Below are 24,660 nucleotides of genomic sequence, written 5' to 3'. Positions count from 1 at the left end.
TGTGATAAACTTGCAGTTCACCCCAAACTCTTTCCACATGGCGATGATGTAACTAGACATGAACTTTGTACCTCTGTCTGTTAAGACCTCCTTAGGGAAGCCCGCTCTGGAAAAGATTCCCAGGAGGGCTCTGGCCACTACAGGAGCTGTAGTGGTTCTAAGGGTAATAGCTTCTGGGCACCTAGTGGCTAGGTCCAACCTAACTAGGATGTAACTGCGCACAGATGCAATTGGAAGAATCGAGGGACCAACAAATAATCCCTACCCTTTCAAAGGGGGCCCCAACCACTGGGAGTGTAATTAAGGGAGTCTTTGTAGTGCCACCTGACTTACCACAGGCTTGGCAAGTGACATAGGAGTGACAAAACTCCTTGGTGTCTGCATACATATGGGACCAGTAAAAGTGAAGGACAAGTCTGTCCCAAGTCTTGCTTTGCCCTAACTGACCTGCAAGAGGAATTTCATGTGCTAGGGAGAGGAGGAAACATCCGCAGTATTAACAACCTCCTGCTGGCGCCAGGCTTAGGGTCTCTCCCCACAAAGTACAAAAGCCCACCTTCCCAATAGATGCTATGGGACCCACTGATATTATCTGCTTCCTCGTCAGCAGCTTGCTGACTGAGGGGTTCAATAGAGGGGCAGGTCTGCTGCTTCAAATTTTATTCTGCCCTTGAAGGGCCCCCTGCCCCCAAGAAATCTGCTTGGTCAGGCCCAAGTTCCTCTGGAACATAACCTTCACAGAGGCGGAGATCATCTCCCACAGGAGGCTGATCTTCACTGAGAGTTTGTGAGGAGGTTAAATCCTTACCCTTACTGCTCCTTCTTTTGAAGGGGGTACAAAAGGGGGTGGTAATGGACGGAGCATCTGAACCAATCAAACACTCACACCCAGTCAAAAGATCTGGGTTTAATCCATCACCGTTCTTTAGCCCACTCTGCCACCCTAGTTCAGACATGGCTATATGCAAATCAGTCTGACCCTGTGCCTCATGGGAACATTCCAGCCCGAACTGCCAAGCCATGCCTTCCCTGGACCGGAAACAAGCTTCCGAGGACCGGTTTCTGGCATTACAGCCGTCTTCAGCCCGGCTTGCTTGAATCCAGTGGCAAAGTGAGCAAGGGACTCACGTCTGAGCATACCCTGCCACACTTATGGTGGCCAAAAACGGTACAAAAGGGGATGGTAATGGACGGAGCATCTGAACCAATCAAACACTCACACCCAGTCAAAAGATCTGGGTTTAATCCATCACTGTTCTTTAGCCCACTCTGCCACCCCAGTTCAGACATGGCTATATGCAAATCAGTCTGACCCTGTGCCTCATGGGAACAGTCCAGCCCGAACTGCCAATCCATGCCTTCCCTGGACCGGAAACAAGCTTCCGAGGACCGGTTTCTGGCATTACAGCCGTCTTCAGCCCGGCTGGCTTGAATCCAGTGGCAAAGTGAGCAAGGGACTCACGTCTGAGCATACCCTGCCACATTTATGGCGGCCAAAAGCAGTACAAAAGGGGGTGGTAATGGACTGAGCATCTGAACCAATCAAACACTCACACCCAGTGCAAAGATCTGGGTTTAATCCATCACCGTTCTTTAGCCCACTCTGCCACCCCAGTTCAGACATGGCTATATGCAAATCAGTCTGACCCTGTGCCTCATGGGAACAGTCCAGCCCGAACTGCCAAGCCATGCCTTCCCTGGACCGGAAACAAGCTTCCGAGGACTGGAGTCAAGCTATCCAGGCTGATGAAGGCTGATAGCCAGAAACCGGTCATCTCCAACCCCAAACAGAGGTTGGAGATGTGCATTCATTGTAGACACCCACCGGGAGAGTTGAGGGGTGTTCTGCCTTTCCTGGGTTACTCAGAGCAGAGCTGTATAGACCCTGGTTGCATTTAGAGTGGTCGGAGGAGTTTCCTCTGCACCTGAAAACATCATGCCTCCTTTGCACAATGCTGATTCCACCCCATGTGTTTCTGCTGCACAAGAGAGGGCATAACTGGTTTGGATTGGTCTCAGAGACCCTTGCCACAAAGAGAACAAAGATAAAATGAGGTATAAGTGGAGAAGTGTGGCTCAGGGGTTAGAGGCAGCAGACCCGGAAGCTGAGATCGGTCCTGGACCAGGGTTCAATTCCCCCGCCTCGGCGGGTCTTGGGCTACAAATTCCACGGACTCAATAATTCTCGCCCCGGTGCCTCCTCGACTCACAGGTTCACACTCTGCGACTGTGGGCAATAGCTTGCTTAATCTCCACAACGGCCCCTCGCGGCGGGATGCCTGACTTTCACCTTGTGGATACCCTGCTATCTCACAGGGGAATACCAGGACAGGTTCCCTAAGCAATCGCCGGGAAACCCACTGTGGCTAGCTGTGCGCTATATAAGCTCAACTACATTTACATTTACAAGTAGTGGACCTTAAACCCTAAAGAATTTGATCACTTCTGGACTCAAGAGGAACCTTTGCCAAGGAGAAGAGCTAGAGAACTGTGAGGAGTACTACCCCTTTGCTGTGTGCTCTTTGGCGTTGGCCTGCAGTTGCTGATTCTGTCAAGTAAAGGACAAAGACTGGAACTTTGCTGAGAAACCTTCTTGAAGGAGAATCTCCAAGGACTTGTGTGTACTGGCCTTCTGTTCTGAAGCCTCAGGGGCACAAATATGTCACACCCAGCTCCCCTTGAACTCCAAGCTTGGATTTCTGACCTGCCAGGAGGTGCCTATTTCAGATTTGGGGCTCTAGAGTTTGTTCCTGTTGTTAGGAGCTGGAGAGATGCAAAAAAAAACAATATCCGATGCCGTCAGTGATGCCATCATGACACCACAACCTGCACCAGGCTAGGGGCACCGCTGGTGAAGTGCACAACGCACATCCCTGTCTGCACCGCAGCATCAACACCTGCTATTATTGGCCTTCATGACACCAGCACTCGCCCCGGCTCTGCCACCCCAATCATCACCTGCATCCCATTATCGTGGAGCTGATAACTGATGAGGGTGAATTCAATAGTCTCCGACTTCACATCACCTCACAGGAACCGATGCCTCACTGCTGATGCAAACAACTTCCCCAGTTCTGGATTTGACTAGTCGCTTCCTAGCAGACACAACGCCTCACCTCTAAAGTGGCAGCCAGAGAAATGTCCTTGACCTTGTCACCGACACCTCACCTCCACAGGACGTGCATCATCCAATGACTTCATTCCTAAGATACTGTTGCCTGGGGTCTGTTTGACTCTGTGCCCAATGCCATGCACCTCGCTGTGAGTGCCATTCTGTGGATTAATGCCTATCACAATGTCGTAATGGCCCCAGGTAGAGCTGTTTTGTTTTATACAAGTCTATTTTTGAAGTTACTGTTCTAAAATTGTATTTTAATATTTATATGATGGATTTTTGTCAGTTTTGTCTTGTTTAGTTTAGATAAAGATCCTTTATTTTGCTAAACTGGTTTGGTGGCCATTTGTGGTGTTTTCACTGTGTTACTTTGTGTTTTGAGTACAAATACTTTACACATTTCCTTTAAGATAAGCCTATCTAAAGTGTGTATCCCTCTTACCCTGACTAGAAGCAAGAGTCCCTACTTGGACAAATATGCATACCTGTGGCATTTAGAGACCACCAGTTCTAACATCGCCATAGAAGAGAAGTTCCACAGGGACAGGGACAAAAAGGTAGGGGAAGTTCCATGGCCAACATGCCTGCTTATGCAGCATGCTCTCTTCATTTTGCAGCCCTTTGAGATATTTCTGGAAGTATAATATATTTCTTTTTGTATAAGTGTTAAATGAGAAAACTAACAACAAATGTGAAACTACCAAAATCGTTCACTTTTGTTAAAACCTTGTGTAATTTACACAGATATCCGAACAGGTCTTAAAAAAAAGGAAATCAATTTAATTTATACAATTATTCATGATAGTGTACTAGGCAATTCAGCAATCTGACTTTAATCTTAACATAGAACCAGATTTACATTTGTGGGGAAAAGTGGTATTGTGAAATACTCTCATTTCTGGAGTGACCACTAAATCAGAAGTTTAAATCAGTGTGTGTTGCCTGCACTTTATTGAATGCATGGTCAAGGAAATATTCCCATTGCATTCGTTTACAGGTTTAACATTGCAATCAGGAATCTGAGGATTTTCCAGGATAAACCAACTCCAAACTAGGCCTTTGGTTTAAAAACCAGTTTCCAGAGTCTCTAAAAACTATGTCAGCAAAAAACGTACAAATAAATACTCACATATTGTGTACTTTATGTAACATTGGGCTTATGTTCTTCTTGCAAACCTTACACTGTTTACAACTGGAATCAATACTCATAATGGAACATGAGTTTGTCAGTGCATGATGATGAACGTAATCTACAGCCTGTATCCTCTTTATTGTTTACAGAGTTACTAAAATTTTGTTGAAGAAAACCATATCCATTGCAGAATTGATGGGATATGTAGAGTCACTTGGCATGTTTCAGAACTTCCTCATAAAAAACCCTGAAGAAGCAAAAGAATTCCTGCAAACATTTCAAGAAAGGTAACGAAAACAGTATGCTACAATAACACAAGATGAAAGTCTCCATCAGAACATTTGGCAAGCAGAAGTGAAGCCATACTTCTCTATATGTCCACTCCTGATTGATTTGTTTTATCATGACACATACAGTATTTTATCATGATTTTAGCCATTCTGTTCATGTAGATCAGGTTCTTGGGACATATCTTGGGGAATAATAAGAGCTGTAGTAATTTCACACAATCTTCATGTTCACTCCGAAAGCCTTCACCATTTCCACAATCTTTGAAGTCCCACTATCAAAGGACAAATGTGAAAATTCCGGACATTTCCTCTGATAAAGTGTTTTTTCAACTTTTCCAAAGACATTTGTAGTTAAATTCATAATTATGCAGGAATATTGTTCAAGGTATACATATACTCTTAAATGAGTATACATATAAAAACCTCAGGCCCAATTCACAAAGGTAAACTGAGACGAAAGTCTAACTTTACTACTTGTAAATGCCCTTTATGGATATCGAAAATCGTAAAGTTAGACTTCTGTCTCAATTTACCTTTGCGAATCGGGACCCTCATGTCTCACTCCTGCTCACAGGTAGCATATTATGCACCTATGTATAGACTAACCTAACACATATAATGAATGTCTGTATACTCTTTGGGCCTGATTACATAGGTAGCTTACATAATACTTCTTGGCATTCCGAATTTCTTAGTTGAAGTTTCTGCAAATAACCACAAATGAGTTGTAAGTCTAGGACTACACATGACCAAACATTTTCCTGCTACAACCTCCCATAGAAAATCATGGGTTTAGGGACTTAACATTAAACTCTATAGGAAATAATGTTACATTAAATTAAAATAATTTAAATATGTAAAAACATAAATAAAAAAACTAATGTTAAAAAATATAAAAATTACATATTTATTCATTCAGTTCTAAAATATTTTAATAACCTATTTTGAATTAAAAAATAATGTAATATTACATGTTATCAAACAATAAATATATTATTTGTAAGTAATTATGTGCCGGTGCATGAGTTACTACACTCATAAATAGAGTATCCTCTTCATTTTTATGTTGTGAATGTAATGTAATAGATCATTAATAGTAACTCATTTTATATACTAGTTATGTAGTTAATGAGGACTGTAAATAGCAAGAGGCACAATTTGCCAGTGTTAAAATTAGTAAAAAGTTCAAGCAATAGAAAATAGCAATGGAGACAGTGACTGTACCATTAGGTCAAAGGTCGAGCCGTAATTTATACCATCTAATTCTCGTAAAACAACTGGGATGTTTGACAATCCACTCACAAATATTACCAACAACATTTATCTAACTGTACCATTTGAATTTAGAATGTAAGACTAGACAGGCTAGAATTCATCTGACTGCATTCAAAGATGTCCCTTGATGTAGTATTAATGCATAACCTGTTGTGAGACCTCATTGTGCACCCAATAATGTCACACGATTCTACGAACATTGAGAATTGAAAGTGCGCACCACAAAAGAGATTATGAGTAAACATTGCTTGATTTTAAAGACGTTTTACACCAACTTTGGACTGAACATTGTATGATCAAGCATGTCTTCCCCAACAATCAGACAAGATTTCACCAAACGAAAACTGGGGCCACTAATTTTTAATCTGTATCGTCACGTTTCAGACATTACTACATATGTCTGAGCCAGGTGGACATTCGGAATGCACACTCTGTGACAATTGTGCAAACTAAAAAAATGGTGGACAGTGAGATGAGTGCACATGTGAATAATGATGGTGGATTACAGATGTGGGTTGATGTAGAGTGATTTGTTATGCTTACATTTGTCTCACAGGCCATTAACAGAAATTAAACATATTAATTGCAAAGTGACACTAATTTATTCAGTTGATTCTCCCTGTGGGGTAAAAGTACTGAGTCTGGCTTAACAAGGCATGCTGGTGCAGTTTATTCCCCTTTACAATTGATGGATTGATGTGTGCCTCTATATTGAACAGATTGAATTCATACGAAAGTACAAAAGGCGTCGACGCGTTTCGGTGTATCAGCACATGGATATCGCTACACCTTCATCAGGACGGTATCGATAGGGGTCATCTGATTCAATGGATGGAAATCAAGGCTTGGTTTGGACAACTAGAAAACGGGCTGATACACCGAAACGCGTCGACGCCTTTTGTACTTTCGTATGAATTCAAGCCACTAGAATCCCGGATATCTTGCACACTGCAATACCAGGGCCTCTAGCATACTATTGGATAGGCTGTTGAATCATTCTTTATCTGTGACTACATTCCTTATTTTTTCTGTATAGAGGGGTTCTTTCTGTCCTTTGTCTATCCGCTTTTCTTTAATGAAAGTATGTTGATAATTTAGAAATTGTGTACCCTTATATGTATTGTGCTGTTCAGTTGAATTTGAATAGATTCAATTGTTTTTTAATTATTGTTTAATCTTTGAAATTTCGTCATCTTTTATGCGTGTTTTTTTATTGAATGTTTTCAGTATAATTGTATCTCTACTGAAATTTTAACTATGATGCATATTTTAATTAATAAAAAATTGTGAACATCACATACTAGTCCATGACCAGACTGTTTCGTATTGATATGGAGTTATCCATACTGTCTATTCGTGGTTAGGTATCCAATTACATATACTTTCCCAGGGATTTCTCTCTGACTTTATATTGTCACTTGGTACCCTGTTCCCTGGAACGCGTGGGGTCCTCTCTCAATTTATTAATCTAATGAAAGAGTTCTGGGGAGGGTCCACTGTAGGTAAACATTCTATATCCACTGTGAATGAGGGTCTGAATGATGAAGCACAGCATACTATCTGATGAGTACATTATATAATGCACCTTGATGCCATACCTTTAAGTGTGTGATACAGAGCGAGCAAATAACATTATTTTTTATAATCTCTGGTCCTGAAAGACTTCAATAGCAATAGAGGAGTTTGACTATCTTTATATATGCTTCACTTACATAGCTAGATGGAAATCACACTGTGGATAAAACTGCTAAATGGATGGTGAAAAGGGGGCCTGTTGAGGGAGCATGTACTGTCCATGAGTGAGGGTCTTAATCCTTTTTTGTATAAACCACTTAAGTGTTCTTCTATAGTATTTTAGAGAATTAGAAGGGTGTATCAACCTCTTTGTGAATAAACAGGCTTGGAAGATTGCTTCTTGACACCTTATCCTAATCTCACTCCCCCGCTCTTCTGGTGTTGTATAGATTCTCAGGAGCATTGACAACTTTTTATTCTGTAAAATGTTTTATACTTTGTAGCTTCATTCCCATAATTAATTTCTATTGTCATAAGGTACCATGGTAGCATTTGAATTATTGATTCCCTGAACCTTGCCTTTTGCATTGTATCCTATACCCTCAATCTGACTATTTGTACCCCGTTCCTCGTATGCCTAGTATCTCAGTTTGGTAATTGATGTCATGCAACAATATATGTTACTCTAAGTACCTTACTTCACCCCTAGCAATGATAGCATTATTTTTGCATATTAACGTGTCTCACAAAGTATACACCAACAGCTAAGTTACCGATTACCATACTCCACTTATTAACTGGCCCATCCATCCCCAGGGTCACCAGCCTACTAGAATACGCTCCATCCTCTGTGGCAAGGGGAGCTAATGGAGTACCATCAGGATGGGTTAATGTGATCGCATTACTTCAGGCACTGCATGAAATGTTCTGCAGTCTTCAGGATCCCTTAATGGGTGCCAATGTGGAGTCTGTGAGGCCATGGAGCTGGGTCTTACCGCCATCCAGATGCAAGAGTATGGGGGTTAAAACAGAAACTCTGAAGTCCGTTTTTAGCAAAATGGTTTACCTTTCTTTAAAAGAGAAAGCTCTGTTTCTTTTTTTATTTGTCAAAGCATTCCTGGAGGATGAGGATGGTTTTCGAGGTGAATTTAAGTGGGTTGGCGTTATGTCAAAGTTGAGATTTCGAGCCTTGAAGGTGCTTGTTGTTTAGCAAGGATATACAGTTTTCTGTATGCTATACTTGGTTAATAACAGGAATTCTGTCTGGTTTGAGCTGATCTTTAGGTAGGTATAATGATTGTGCAGGCAGTATTTCGGATATTAGATGTCTTTCAAATTCACTTGTGTTCCATCAGCATTTTGGTGCATCATGATGCTAATATCTAAGTACAGCAACAAGTGGCAATATTGTGTGCAGTCCTCTTGAAGGTTTGTTAGTTAATTTGATGTGGAGTCATTATATGTAATTCCTTGGTAGAAAGGTGTCAGTTCTGCAGTATGCATGACATTTTCACTGATAAATGGCTCATTTAAAAAAATAAACACCCAACATTTAACTCATGTACAATTGCAATCCCTCCCAACTTTCTCTCATGTTCCTTTTATAATGATCAAAGCTAATAGTCAGTCCTTCTCAACAATGTTATATCTCACCACTCACCCTACAACCCTCCTCTTCTTACTCACATTCATTCATGTACAACTTTTCAATTTCTAGTCTCAACAGGTACAACATATAAGAAATACAATTACAATGTTGTTAATAAGATACTATTTACATATAGAAGTATATGGTAGACAACATACAAACAGAAATTGGAAGTTACTGTCCCCACAGATGATGTGAAGACGTGTATTCTTCATATGCAACCTCAAGGGCAGATGCTTTCATCCAGACTTTTTTTTATTCTGAAGTTTAAGACTTTTCACAATTTTCCTAAGGATATCCTTTGGTGTTTTAGTTAACCAAAAGAGTGTTGTAGAATAGCAAATGTCACTGGAAAGACAAAAGTGTAGGGCCAGTTTTTGCCAGTATACCAAGCTTTGGTTTATCCACTAAGTGAAGTCCTTGAAGGTGGTGAACTTTCAAAGAAGTGTGGTGATTTACATTATTCTTGAGTTTTTGAAGGTAGTTAATAAGTTATATTTTTGGTACCTTGCAAAGAAGTGAAATACTTGATGATGGCGAAGATTTTGTTTCTTCTGTTGGTGCTGGTTTTGATGGATTCTGCAAGAGCTGTACTTTTGGTGGTCCATTTCTGCTGATGGTAGCTTTTAAGGGTGGTTTCAAAGATTTTTTTTTCTGTTGTGTCTTCACTTGAGCTCCATTTGCGATACAGTTGCTTGAAGCAGCATTTTGCTAGCCAGAGTTCCTATGTGTACGAACTGGCTCTGCTCTTGTCATTGAGCTGGCCTTGAGAGAAGGTGGGGTATTGGTGCATGCAGTAACCCAGCTTTTGAGATTCTTGATGGCTTTCAGCAAATTGCTTGTGTACTCATAACAGTGCACAGGGGGCGGAAGCCCAGTCCGCTTCTGTGATGCTTTTCAAACTGCGGCAGGCGGGTCGTGTGGTAGTGGATCTGAAGATGTGTGGGATTAGTATGCTGAAACTGATGAGGGTGTGTCTTGTCCAGGTCATAGTTATCAGCTTGTCAACTGTGATGTTGCTGATATTACTATATTCCACATGACCAAAGACCAGGCTCTATCCTATGAGAGGTTGGAGGGAAAAAGTATGGAGCATGGAAAGATACATACAATTAACAACTGATTTAGATTTGGGAGTGATTAAAAGGTCACAGTATCAGGTGATTTCCAGATTTTTTGCCTTTGTCTCTTGATGGCAGGCTATTTGAATGGTAGAGATGAGTTATTTTGCTCTTGCATAACCAATGTATTGATTTCTTTGCACTGTAACAATGAAAGACATTCTCTTTCATTCAGTTGTTACATGTGGTCTTAATAGTTGGTGAATTTGGGAATGTGCTCTGAATTAGTTTCTAGATGGATATAGATTTGAGTGTTTTCTGAATACACCTGGAATTGGATCTTATACTGGTTTTGTATTTGTTTCAAGGCCATTTTGCAACAGTAGCATTGACACAGCAGGATATTGCACTGTAATTCATAAGACGAAGATTCTAGTAAACCCTGAAATATTCACTGAGTTATATCAGTGGGAAAAGACCTGATCATTTGGAAATTAAAAAAAAATTAAATTCCCCAGTTATCGTTTACTAACATCATTATAACATGCCTTCACCATGCACAGTGATGTTATCAATGATATCATGTCAGGTGTCTCCTGTGATGTAATTTCAAAAAGGGGGTGGTGATGGACCGAGTATCTGAGTTAATCAGAACACTCCTACCCAGTCAACAGATCAGGGCTTGATCCATCACCGTTTTTTAGCTCACTGCACCATCCCAGTTCAGAACCTGGCTATATGCAAATTAGTCCGTCCCTGGCCCAGTGCATCGTGGGAACAGGGCAGACCAAACTACCAAGCCAATTCTTCACCGGAAAGGAAACAAGTTTCCTTTCCAGTAAGGAATTGGCTTGGTAGTTTGGTCTGCCCTGTTCCCATGATGCACTGGGCCAGGTACAGACTAATTTGCATGTAGCCAGGTTCTGAACTGGGATGGTGCAGTGAGCTAAAAAACGGTGATGGATCAAGCCCTGATCTGTTGACTGGGTAGGAGTGTTCTGATTAACTCAGATACTCTGTCCATCACCACCCCATTTTTTAATCGTTTTGGCCACCACAAGTGTGGAAGGGTATGCTCAGATGTGAGTCCCTTGCTCACTGCACCATCAGGATTCAAGCAAGCCGGGCCGAAGACGGCTGTAATGCCAGAAACCAGTCCCCGGAAGCTTGTTTCCTTACCAGTAAAGAATTGGCTTGGTAGTTTGGTCTGCCCTGTTCCCATGATGCACTGGGCCAGGTACAGACTAATTTGCATGTAGCCAGGTTCTGAACTGGGATGGTGCAGTGAGCTAAAAAACGGTGATGGATCAAGCCCTGATCTGTTGACTGGGTAGGAGTGTTCTGATTAACTCAGATATTCTGTCCATCACCACCCCATTTTTGAATCGTTTTGGCCACCACAAGTGTGGAAGGGTATGCTCAGATGTGAGTCCCTTGCTCACTGCACCATCAGGATTCAAGCAAGCCAGGCCGAAGACCTCTGTAATGCCAGAAACCGGTCCCCGGAAGCTTGTTTCCTTTCCAGTAAAGAATTGGCTTGGTAGTTTGGTCTGCCCTGTTCCCATGATGCACTGGGCCAGGTACAGACTAATTTGCATGTAGCCAGGTTCTGAACTGGGATGGTGCAGTGAACTAAAAAACGGTGATGGATCAAGCCCTGATCTGTTGACTGGATAGGAGTGTTCTGATTAACTCAGATACTCTGTCCATCACCACCCCATTTTTGAATCGTTTTGGCCACCACAAGTGTGGACGGGTATGCTCAGATGTGAGTCCCTTGCTCACTGCACCGTCAGGATTCAAGCAAGCCGGGCCGAAGACGGCTGTAATGCCAGAAACCGGTCCCCGGAAGCTTGTTTCCTTTCCAGTAAAGAATTGGCTTGGTAGTTTGGTATGCCCTGTTCCCATGATTCACTGGGCCAGGTACAGACTAATTTGCATGTAGCCAGGTTCTGAACTGGGATGGTGCAGTGAGCTAAAAAACGGTGATGGATCAAGCCCTGATCTGTTGACTGGGTAGGAGTGTTCTGATTAACTCAGATACTCTGTCCATCACTACCCCATTTTTGAATCGTTTTGGCCACCACAAGTGTGGAAGGGTATGCTCAGATGTGAGTCCCTTGCTCACTGCACCATCAGGATTCAAGCAAGCCGGGCTGAAGACGGCTGTAATGCCAGAAACCTGTCCCCGGAAGCTTGTTTCCTTTCCAGTAAAGAATTGGCTTGGTAGTTTGGTCAGCCCTGTTCCCATGATGCACTGGGCCAGGTACAGACTAATTTACATGTAGCCAGGTTCTGAACTTGGATGGTGCAGTGAGCTAAAAAACGGTGACGGATCAAGCCCTGATCTGTTGACTGGGTAGGAGTGTTCTGATTAACTCAGATACTCTGTCCATCACCACCCCATTTTTTAATCATTTTGGCCACCATAAGTGTGGAAGGGTATGCTCAGATGTGAGTCCCTTGCTCACTGCACCATCAGGATTCAAGCAAGCCGGGCCGAAGATGGCTGTAATGCCAGAAACCGGTCCCCGGAAGCTTGTTTCCTTTCCAGTAAAGAATTGACTTGGTAGTTTGGTCTGCCCTGTTCCCATGATGCACTGGGCCAGGTACAGACTAATTTGCATGTAGCCAGGTTCTGAACTGGGATGGTGCAGTGAGCTAAAAAATGGTGATGGATCAAGCCCTGATCTGTTGACTGGGTAGGAGTGTTCTGATTAACTCAGATACTCTGTCCATCACCACCCCATTTTTGAATCGTCTCCTGTGATGCATTCAATGATGCTTCAGAACATGTCATGACTGATGTAATATGTGAAGTCATAAGCAGTGTATGGCAAGGGGACAGGTTATAGTTATTTCATTAAACCATGAAAGGTGAATAACAGTGTTTTTTCAAAGTTTATAATGTTATGATTTACTTGACATTTACATCTAACTGTAACATTTTTCAGTGAATTCCATTTAATGTAATATAACATATCATTACCATACTTAACTATTTGGCCACATGCAGAACCCCTATTTCGGCTACACACCAATAATAATAATAATAATAATAATCCACATTTGTAAAGCGCACAATCACCCGTAAGGGTCTCTAGGCGCTGGGGGCCGTCGGGAAGATTAAGCGAGCTATTGCCCAGAGTCACATGGTGCTGGGCTAACCTGCCGCCGGAGCCGGGGATCGAACCCTGATCCCCAGATTCCAGCGTCAGTCGCCCTGGCCGCGGCGCCACACCTCTCCCAATGTACCCACCGGGCCCCATGCCACTGTTCGCGAGTAAACCTAGACCACAACTCCCTTTTTTAGGACAGGGCTGCAGTTCACGAGGCAGAAGAAGACAAAATCAACAACACCAGCAAGTATACTGGGCCGAGGAGGAGAACCCGGTGAGCGCCAACACGCGCCAGAGAGCCAGAGACCTCCCGGGCACCAGCAAACAGTGACCTCACTGGTGTTCAATCTATCAAGTACACAACTGACAAACAAGGAACAACATGTACTAGAAAAAGGACTTTCATTCGTACCTACCTCCAGACAGGATAAGTTCAAACTCCATGTTGAGCTGGCTGAGTTCTTCAGCAAACTAAAACTCAAAGCTTTCTTTGAGAAAACGACTCTGGATGACAATATCACCAATGAAAACCCAAACGTCACAGGCTTGAGACCAAAATCCACCTTTATCACCCCACCTGCTACCATCCCTCCTGAAATCACCACTTTTGAACAAGCGGTTTATACCGACATTGAGAAACTGAACCCCACGGGATATTTCAACAACCTGTCCAAGGAAGACAGAGATACCATCCAACACCTTCAAAACAACCCATCCCTGGTGATCAAACCAGCGGACAAAGGGGGCGGACGGACTATGACACGGAATGTCGCAGATTGCTGAGTGACACCCGTAACTACAAGAAACTTGACCGGGACCCCACTTCGGTACTACAAATAACCATCCAGAACTTGGTAAAAAGAGCCAGTGACCTGGAACACATCTCCAAACAGGAAGCAGACTATCTCTGTCCCAAGAAAGTAAAAGTACCCTACTTTTACATCGTACCCAAGGTACATAAAGGCACTATACCACCACCAGGGAGACCCATAGTATCGGGCATCAACTCCCTCCTAGAACCACTATCATGATATTGCGACTACTTCCTCAATCCCCTGGTCCCACTCACACCCACATACATAAAGGATACCAAACACCTCCTTAACATCATCAACAACGAACCGTTTGATCTCAACACACAGCTGCTTGTAGGACTGGACATTGAGAGCCTCTACACCAGCCTCCCACAAGATGCCACCCTCCAAGTACTCAGATAAATCTTCACACAGACCCCATGGACATACAACACACCTTGGAAATTCATCATGGACTGTGCAACCCTGGCCCTCAAGGATAATTACTTTGAATACGAAGGCACCCATTACCTACAGACAAATGGTACATCTATAGGCAGTGTTTTCGCTACCAGTGTGGCGAGGCTGTATGTCCACCACTTTGAGCAAACACATGTCATGTCAAGCACCAACCCCTACGCCAACAACATCAAGGAATGGCGCAGGTATATTGATGACATTCTCATCATCTGGCAAGGCTCACACCAGACCCTGGATAGCTTCCTAACCTGGCTCAACAGCAGAGACCCCTATCTCAGATTTAGCAGCACCGCTAGCGCTTCCACACTAGCCTTCCTAGATCTCAACATCACGATCAAACAAGGGCTCCTTACTACCACCACGTACTAAAAACCGACTGCTAGAAACTCCCTTTTGCACTTCGAAAGCTTTCACCCGAGACCGCTCAGGGAAAACCTCCTGTACGGCCAATTCTTACGCATCCAGAGAAACTGCAGCCAATTGTCAGACTACAAGAGACAATCATCCATCCTTGCACAGAAACTGTCGGAATGTGGATATCCCAAGGCCATCATTGCAAAGACTAACAAAAGAGCTCGCAACCAGAACAGAGATGCACTGCTAGAAACCATCGTCAAGGAGCCCCAAGAAGAACCCATGACTTGTGTAACCACCTACAACACGGCTTCCAACCAGGTTGCCAAAATCATCCGCAAACACTGGAAAATTATCAACTCTCGGCCAAGGCAATGGGAGACACCATGCTTTGCCTACAAGAGATCCAATAACCTTAGAGACCAACTAGTGTCTACCCGCCCCAAACCCCAAACCAGAATGGAAGCCAACACCATCCTCAACACTTGGGGCCTCCCCATGATCACGGGACACTACCTCTGCAATGACTGCAGTGTGTGCCACCTCACCAGACACACAAAAACCCTGGACCTGAAACCAGGAAACATATGGACCCAGCGTCACCACACTTATTGCAATTCCAGCAATGTAGTCTATCTCCTAACATGCCCATGTGGCCTGCGATACATTGGCATGACCACACGGAAAGTACGCACTCGAGTGGTGAAACATAGAAGTACAATCAGATGCAAAAAGAACATTAGCAAACTGACGGACCACTTCCTAAGCCACAATCACACTTCCAATGACCTCACCTGGACTGTGATTGAACAATTCAATGCCAGCAGGAATGACAATGACAAGTTTCTCCTTAACAAGGAGCAACGGTAGATTTATCATCTCTCCTTGCACAAAAATGGACTAAATGAATCCATACCGTGGAACTCTCTAAACCAGTGGGTCCCAAACTTTTGACTCCTGAGGACCCCCATTGAGTCACCACTGGAAGCCGGGGACCCCCAAGCAATTTGTATGAGTTGCATTTCAAACATTAAAACAGTAATTCGAAAAAAATACACACGTGTGCACACAAAACAAATACTCAAAGTACTAAGGATTTTGGGGCCAGATGTACGACCATTTCATTTAGCGCCTCGCAATTGGCGAAACATTGCGAGTGGCAAATTGCGAGTTGATAAATGAAATGTACAACAGTGTGTTTAACACTGTTTGGGATTCCCAATGGGGTCGCAAATTGCGAGGTTCATTAATATTAATGAGCCTCTCGCAATTTGCGAGCCCCTTGGGAATGCCAGCCCTCCCAGGGATGGTGGCCTGCTGGGCTCTGAGGCCACCATGTCTCGGCCTGCTTTTAAATAAAGAAGTTTAAAAAAAATGCAGCCTGTTTACCATGCATTTAAAAAAAAAAGAAAATGAAACATTTTCGTTTCATTTTCTAAGGGCAGGCAGAGGTCCCTGGGACCACTGCCTGACCCTAAAAACTTTTTTTTGCATGCATTTGAAAAGGGGAAGGGGTCCCCTGGAGACCCCTTCCCATTTGCGAATGCATTACCATCTACTTGAAGTAGGTGTTAATTGTGACTGTTTTGCGACCGCAAAACATTTGTACATGGTTTTGAGACTCGCTATTTGGAAGGGAATGCCCCTTCCAAATAGCAAGTTGCAAAACCTATTTAGAGAGTCGCAAACAAATTGCGACTCGCCAAATAGGATATGTACATGGCCCAATAGGTTTTTGCATGTGCAAACGGTTTCGCGAAGCCGTTCGCACATATAAAAACAGATCGTACATCTGGCCCTTAGTATTTTATATTAAAGTAATAGCCCCTCGGTCACATGTATTTCATTTGTTTTGTAGCATCTCTCATACCATTGTAGAATGTCAGATCACTTTACATCACACACATAGAGAGACATTGAATCATACATGTAAATCAGTGTGTCTATAGAATTTTTAAAGACTGCTTGGTCTGGAAAAGCACAAACTCAGGATTCAGAGCATAACACAGTGGCTAGCATTGTCTTTAACATTAAAAATGTATTTCCACCTAAATATATCTTTTTAGCAGCATCAGGATAATGAATAACTGGGACAAAATATAAGTTACTAACTGGTACCATGCAGTTTGCAAGCAGCTCTTTGATGACAGTTTAAAGGTCCCTCTGCTAGATTACGATTGTCACTTATGAAGTGCACAGTAATAAAGGAATCTCTGTGACAAAAGCAGTAACCACGAACCTAGGCGCATAAAATGCTGCTTTTTAAGATGCATGTTACACGCTCTTTGCAGTAGACACATTAACCCTCTGTGCTATTTATTTATTTATTTATTTATCTAAACTTGTATTGCGCACAGCTACCCTCAATGGGTTTCCCGGCGCCAGGGACAGACAAGAGAAGAAAGTAAGCAAAAAGCCCAAACCGAGCAAACAGTGCAGAAGGATCAATTAAACAAAAGAGTCTTTAATTTTTTCCGAAATGAGAGGAGATCAGTCTCGGCTTTCAGAGCCGGCGGACGAGCATTCCACATCCTTGGACCAAGATAGGAAAATGAGCGGCCGCCCATTTTGGCCAATTTAATTCTAGGGACAAAGAGATTGCCACTGGTGGAGGATCTTAAAGTACGACCAGGCTCATAGACTTGAACCAGGTTCTGCAGGTATTTAGGAGCAGAGCCCTGCCGAATTTTGAAAAGGAGACATAAGGTTTTAAATTGTACGCGGTTCGGGACCTTAAGCCAATGAAGGTCACACAGAGCCTTGGCTGCAGAAGATCTCCGGGGTACATTACACAATAAACGAGCTGATGAGTTTTGCACCACCTGGAGTTTGTTTATTGTGGCCTTATCGGCCCCAAGATAAAGCACATTCCCATAGTCAATGCGGGAGATCACAAGAGCCTGGACGACAGTTCTCCGAGTAGAGCAAGGTAACATCCATAAGATCTTCTGCAACCATCTTAAGATGGAGAAACAGATTGCAGCGACCTTTGTTACCTGCTGTCTCATTGAGAGCTTATCGTCAATAAGAAAGCCGAGGTTGCGGGCTACGGGGGTTGGATTCGGCAGAGGACCCATGTCGCAGGGCCAATGTCGAGGGCCCCACAGATCTTTATTTTTGCCCAAAATAACAACCTCGGTCTTATCACCGTTGAGCTTGAGCAGATGGTCGTGCATCCAGGCAGCAACGCGTGATAGACCAGACTTCAAAGCAGAGACCTCGTGGCCCTCACTGCTAGAGAGAGAGAACACTATCTGTGTGTCGTCAGCATACGAATAGATTGTTAGGCCGGCGTCCTCCACGATGGTGGCAAGGGGTCTGATGTAGATATTAAACAGCAAAGGGCTGAGAATCGACCCCTGGGGGACGCCGTATGCTGATGAGTAGACAGCAGATTCAGCTTCTGTCGAAAATACCTGAAAGGTGCGTCCGCTTAAAAAGGAGGCAATCCAGGCCAGCGCAGATCCAACAACACCAAGGGAGCGGAGAGAGTCTAGAAGGATGGAATGAGATACGGTATCGAACGCTGCACTCAAATCCAAAAGGATGAGTGCAAAGGTCTCCCCGCGATCGATACCGTGCCGAAGCCTCTCCGTCACCCCAAGGAGTGCGGATTCAGTGGAATAATGTGCACGAAACCCGGATTGGGACGGATGGAGATATCCCACATTTTCAACAAACGAATTAAGCTGGGTGTTCACATGTCGTTCTAAAATTTTAGAACATGCAGGCAGCAGGGATATGGGCCTAAAATTTGCTAGGTTCGTGATCTCAGCGCCGGTCTTCTTCAACAAGGGAACGACCATGGCATGTTTCCACTCCTGTGCCATCGTAGACTTTATAAGAGAGGTATTCAAAAGTCTCATTAGGACTCTCCGTGGCTCGAGGTCCAACAGTTTTAAAATTTTCATAGGGACAGGGTCCCGAGGGGAGCCTGACCTGATACTATTTAGGCACGATAAAAAGGTAGTGTCATCAAACAAAGACCAGTCGTTGATGATCGTTGAAGGGAGGGGAGGACTCCCAGAAGTAACCACCAGTGAGGACTCAGCAGATGGGGGGGAGGTAGACAAAAAATCATGAATACGCTCCACCTTAGAAATAAAGAAATCAGCAATGGCATCACACTGTGGTTTGTCCAAAGCCGGAGGAGAAGGTACCGTGTCTGCTCCTGTTAGCTTCTTTATCATTGTAAAAAGAGTCCGCGGACAATTCTGGGCTTGAGTGATCGTAGATGCCGTAAAAGTGGCCTTGGCCAGTTTACAGTTAACATGATATCTCTTTAGTGCCTCTTTATAAGCTGCCTTACTGGGGATTGAATAGAAACGCCTCCATTTTCTTTCTAATGCCTTGCACTTGGCTCGTTGTGATTTTAGCTCCTCTGAGAACCAAGGTGCGGGAGGATAAAGAGATCTGTGATTCTTAGATATGGGAGGGAGAAGTGCAGTTACAGCATCCCTTAGCCACTGGGACACTGCAGCATTAGATTCTAATCCAGATTTTTCCAAAGTCGGGATAGATTCAGAAAGGTGTTGATTAAATGCCACCATATTAAGCTTGTCCCACCAATAAGAAAGCTTGCTCTTACCAGCACAAGGCTTAGCATTAGATGAACAAAGAGGAAACACAAAATGTACCGCAAAATGGTCAATCCATTCTAGTGGGCGGGCCCTTTGGGAGCAGTCATAGGGTAAGTTAGAAATGATTGGGTCTAACAGGTGACCTGCTGAATGGGTAGCCCCAGAGTTTCGAAGTGAAAGATTGAAAACTTTGAGATCTGACAGTAACGACTGACTGAGGGTACCTTCAGCGTCCTCAAGATGGATGTTGAGGTCACCGAGAATGGTGAAATTAGCCGATTTAAGTAATTTAGGGGAAATAATATCGGCCAAAGACGATATCCAAGGGCCAGCATTGCCCAAAGGGCGATATATTAGAAGACCAGTAAGCGTTAGTTGAGGGCCAATCATTAATTTGAATAGAGTGGCCTCACATCCAGGGAGGGAAAATGACTCCAACTTACATTGGTAGATGGATTTAAAAATAATAGCGATCCCCCCACCCTTACCGGAAGCCCTGTCCTGACGTACCATCACATAGCCGTTAGGAACGGCTAAAGCAATGTCAGGTCCAGAGCTTTCGTGAAGCCAGGTCTCGGTTAAAAACAAAGCGTCTGGTGACTCTTCATTTATGAAATCAAACAAATTTAATTTGTTTTTAGGGAGCGATCTGCAGTTAATACTCCAAAATTGGAGAGGAAGGGAAGGCTGAAGAATCTTAGTGGCCTTCCATTTACCCCGGTGATGTGCCTTAGCAGTTTGCGTCTTAGAAAGCGACATTTTACCGGTAGAGAAGCCACAACCTGCACAAGTAAAATAATGGATAGGTAGAGTACAGATAGTACAAGAAACGGGAGTACGGGGTCGCAAGGATATTAAAATAAATGCGGAGTATGTCAGACGATTGGGAACAAGATCATGATTTAACCGACCTGAGTTGGAATGCAAAATGTCGATGGGCAGCCCGTCCTGCAGCCCGTCCTCAGAGCGGACGGGCGCAGACGGGCTGGACTCTGGCGTGACTCCGGCTACATTAGTTAAATCAAAGCTGCCACTGAAAAAACCTCTCCTCACTCTCCAGCAGGTACATTAATCACTTGCATTCTCTTGACACTTTTATTATTGGTGGAAAGCTGCTAATTATACAAGAAATGTTTCTGTGCTTTTAAAACTGTTGCCTACAGACCCCCTGGGAATGTGTCACGGACCCCTGGGGTCCGCGGACCACAGTTTGGGAAACACTGCTCTAAACCATTGACCATGGCCCAAGGCACTATAGGTACGGTGGTCTCAACTACTGGCCTGCTAACGATCCCCACATCCCGCCCCTAACATATGGTGGGCACTACTAGTCCTCCATGCCCTTATACCTGGTTATCTTAACCCCAATGACATTGCCATGTCCATGCCTCTGCATTAGAAAAGCCTTTATTCACCACAGCATTACAAAGCACCCTCCTTGCCCCACGTGCGTACGTGTTATTCACGGCACACCCCCAGCATTATGATATGCCCCGGCCCTCACACGCTTAACATGGCTTTCCTGAACAACAGCGCATGCGTGACAATGCCGAACTCACTGAGCATGCGCGAGACTCCATGACGCGTCTTTCCATAACGCATGCGCACACCAGACTGCACCCAGCATCGGGAGTCTCTCTACCATTGCTCCCCTCTCCTGGTGCTGATACTTACTGCATACAATATAAACACCGCTGCATCCCTCACTCGGGTTACGGAGGTTGATGGCGGCACTAGAGGTACCCCGCAGGCTTTGACTGACATTCCCGTGAGTATGTTGATCACCACACGCATCTACCGGGTAAGCGTTTCTTTCCCTACAGGTTGTAACTATTGGCCGTCCCCCTCTAGGGTCAATCCCCTTGCCGAATCACTCCAGGGAAGCATACGAAGCAAATCACTAGCGTGAGACATTTTCCCTTACACTACTGTCACCAGTGTGTGTGATGCTCGCTGTCTAGCCTCACCACGCCTAAGATATCTCCCGTTAAAGATCACCAACAGCACAACCAGTACTGTTACACTGTCATCGTGCTATAGTCCTCCCCCCCACGAAGCACTTAAAAACCGACAATCTCGTTTTTTGTGACATAACACATATGCTAATTGACTCTTCTTCCTGTATGTCCTGTTTTGTTATTTATGTTATTTGTTCAGGTATGCTTGGTGAAGGAATCCCGTCCGCACACTTAGAGCACCTTAGTGAGTGCGACACATAATCTGTAAAAAACACTCTCTTGGATTTTTAACTTGCCCCCACACTATTTATGGTCCTGAGAAAAGCCAGCATTACTAAAGGCACTGGCTGAAACATGTCGACCAATACTGGATGTAGGTGGCCTTAACTCTATCACCACAACACCCACTTGCCTTGCTTTTACCCGCTCACGGCAGCCCAGGTATTAAAATTTAATTTACCCTCGATTACTGGGACCACTGTGAAGCCGTTTTAACCTTCACTTTATCACTCACCACACTGCACTCTCAGTAAAATACCTGCTCCGCTGTAATCAGACGTTGAAGCACACCCGGGACACATTAGGTGTCACTGGTGGGCCCGATGATGAAGCATGCCACCAACTAGGTTGGTGGGTGAGGGCTTCATGAAAACACCTACTAGGTGCCTGCTGATAATACAGTCCAGAGTCCTACTATGGTCACACACGGCTAGTGCCTGTTGATAACACATATAAACCCCTGGGAATTGAAACTAGCTTTCTAGTCCTCTCTCTCTCTCCCTTGGTATGCTCTCAAAAATATTTACAGAACATTTAGTTTTATAAATGTAAATAAAAAGTCAAAAACAAGGAAATTCTACTGTAAAAACATTTACAAAAAAGTATAATTTGAAAACTGTAAAAAAATTGGTAAAACTAAAAAGTGAAAACAACATAAAAATACCCATACAGAAAAATAAGTATCCACACACTAGTACACAGGGGGTTTGACCGCATGCTGGGGCTTGGTAGCTGAGGGGCGAAATAGCACAGACCTGTTTCCTGCCAATATTCATATACTAAAATACCAATCACAAATTTCAATCGTGGGCTAGACTACCTGCTTATGAGGGCTTCTCCCACAGATTTTGTCTGACTCATCTGGCAATGTCCCTGAGCCAATCTCTAGGGGTGCTTGAGTCACCAAGATTTGACAATTGCCACAATGCTTTGCATCACATGCTGTATTTAAGGCAAATAGTGCAACTCTGACTTTTCCCCCTGAGCTGCTGCACAATGGACTGCCATGCATCAGCAAAGGCACCCTTGCATCATGGTGCACAGGCATTCCACCTGGAATGTTTTTGAGTAGGGCAAAATGTTAGTCAGCTATCATGCACGTAATTAGTAAATACAGATGTATGATTTTAGGGACCTCATTTATGAGGCCATGCGTCACTTTTACGCCGCCGATGCGTCACTTTTTGTGACGCATCGGCGGCGTAAAACATGCCTCCTGTTGCGCACTATTTACAAAGTGACGCATCTAAGTAGATGCGTCACTTTGTAAACCCCTGCGCTACATTATACCTGCGTCAGGTATAATGTATGCAGAGGGGGCGTTCCCCCGCAAAAGCCTCGTAATAGTGACGCAGTGAAATCTATGAGATTTCACTGCGTCACTTTTAGGACGCTGTTGCATCAAAATCTTGCGCCTGCCTCACAGCCGGCGTAAGACTGACGCACGCCCTTTCACATGGGGCTTTCCCCATGTGAAAGGACGCATTGCTGGAGTTGCGTCACTTTTGTGGCACACTCCAGCAATGCGTCACTTTTGCGCTTACAGATATGTCAGAAATACTGACGTATCTGTAAGTCCTTGCGCAATGATGCGTCATATTGTAAATATGACGCATCATTGGGGTCGCAAGGAGGGCGCAATGAAAAGTGACGCATCGCTGTTTTCTCGCAGCGATGCGTCACTTTTCATAAATGAGGCCCCATGAGTCTATAGGGCCACCATATATGCTCACCACTAGGGCTGGTGGGAAACGGTAAGGGTGTATGCATCGCTTTTATTGTCTCTTTGGGGGCAGCATGACCTTCCCTATCTCCTGAAAGAGAATCAGGGTCGACCGCCAGAGCTGAGGTCTGTATAATTGGCTCAGCGTATTTAATATACGCATACATTCGAATCCCAATATTCTTAAACTTCAAATTTGATTCAAAGGTTTTTCGTGTGATTAACTCTTAATAAGCCATACCCCACAGCACAAGGTGCAAAACACACAGGGTAATTTTCTGGTTCTGGGTTTCCATGTTTCCTAGTTGGCGACCGTGGTTATTTGTGCATGAGCTGTTACAAAATACAGATATGTCAAGCAGTTATAAGCTTTACTTTTATTGGAAAAAGCGAAATATACTGATGAAATTTAACATCCCAAACAAATCGGAAACAACACGGAAGACAAAAGGGCTCTTCTATCAAATTAGACTTTAATTTTATTTTAGTAAGATTCAGAGGCAATAGAGAGCACTGAAGACCAGAGTGAAAAGATAGAGAGATCTGTTGAATGAATGCCAACATGGTATCTGTGCTAAACTATGTACCTAATTTACTCTCTCCATTTTCTTTTGCAGGATTTTGGGGATCATGAGATCGACTTCTGCAGAAACTGAGCTAGAGATCTCCAACAATTACTGCTGTGTGTTGGCTTGCAAGTCAGGCCATTAAATGGATGAATGTCAATTATATTTTTTTATCATATGTGGGAGAGAAATACATTTGTATTGCAAAATATAAATAAAAATCCTATATATTTATTTCACTGAAATGTATTTTGTTAATTTCAAGAATGTGTTTGTGAATATTTTTGGGAAGGCATATACTTTTGTAAACCCAAATTATTGTGCTACCGGTGCAGCCTGTGTGGCATCCTGTTTCGTCACACCTAGATTCATTGCACAGCTTGATTATGCACAGGACTTGGTTTTAGCAGCAATCTGGTGTGGTAACTGTGAAACCGCAGGCATGCTGCAGTGATAACCAGGTGATTTAGAATGGATGAAACTATGCATAGTTGGGGTTGTATGACAGTACAACGTGGGCTATTACCACGCGTGCCATTACAACGCTATTTTTACAACGCAAGTTGTTACAACGACTTGCGCTGTAAGCGCTGGATAGTGGAATAGTTTAATTTTCTATTCCAACTCCAGCCCACGTTACAGTAGGGAAGGTGTTGGAATAGAAAATTAAACTATTCCTTGTCCAACAGCGCCCTCCAGCGCAAGTCGTTGAAACGACTTGCATTGTAAAAGCAGCGTAGTAATGGCAGCGCGTGGTAATGCCCGCGTTGT

General features: G+C 43.8%; 1 protein-coding gene across 1 annotated transcript in view; it reads left to right on the top strand.

Moving 5' to 3' along the window:
* The window catches only part of LOC144767611 (putative methyltransferase DDB_G0268948), a 342,613-nt gene extending 318,490 nt beyond the window's left edge, over positions 1-24,123 (top strand). Inside the window, exons 6-7 of the mRNA XM_078651014.1 lie at positions 4,397-4,534; positions 23,941-24,123. Coding sequence (XP_078507140.1) covers positions 4,397-4,534; positions 23,941-24,034 — 232 coding nt within the window. The 3' untranslated portion in view covers positions 24,035-24,123. The remainder of the gene's footprint in view (positions 1-4,396; positions 4,535-23,940) is intronic.
* Positions 24,124-24,660: the final 537 nt, after the last annotated feature.

The sequence above is a fragment of the Lissotriton helveticus genome, chromosome 7 (assembly GCF_964261635.1).
Source record: "Lissotriton helveticus chromosome 7, aLisHel1.1, whole genome shotgun sequence".
NCBI classification, from domain to species: domain Eukaryota; kingdom Metazoa; phylum Chordata; class Amphibia; order Caudata; family Salamandridae; genus Lissotriton; species Lissotriton helveticus.
Note: the sequence above shows the minus strand (reverse complement) of the source record. Positions and strands in the feature narration are given on the sequence as shown.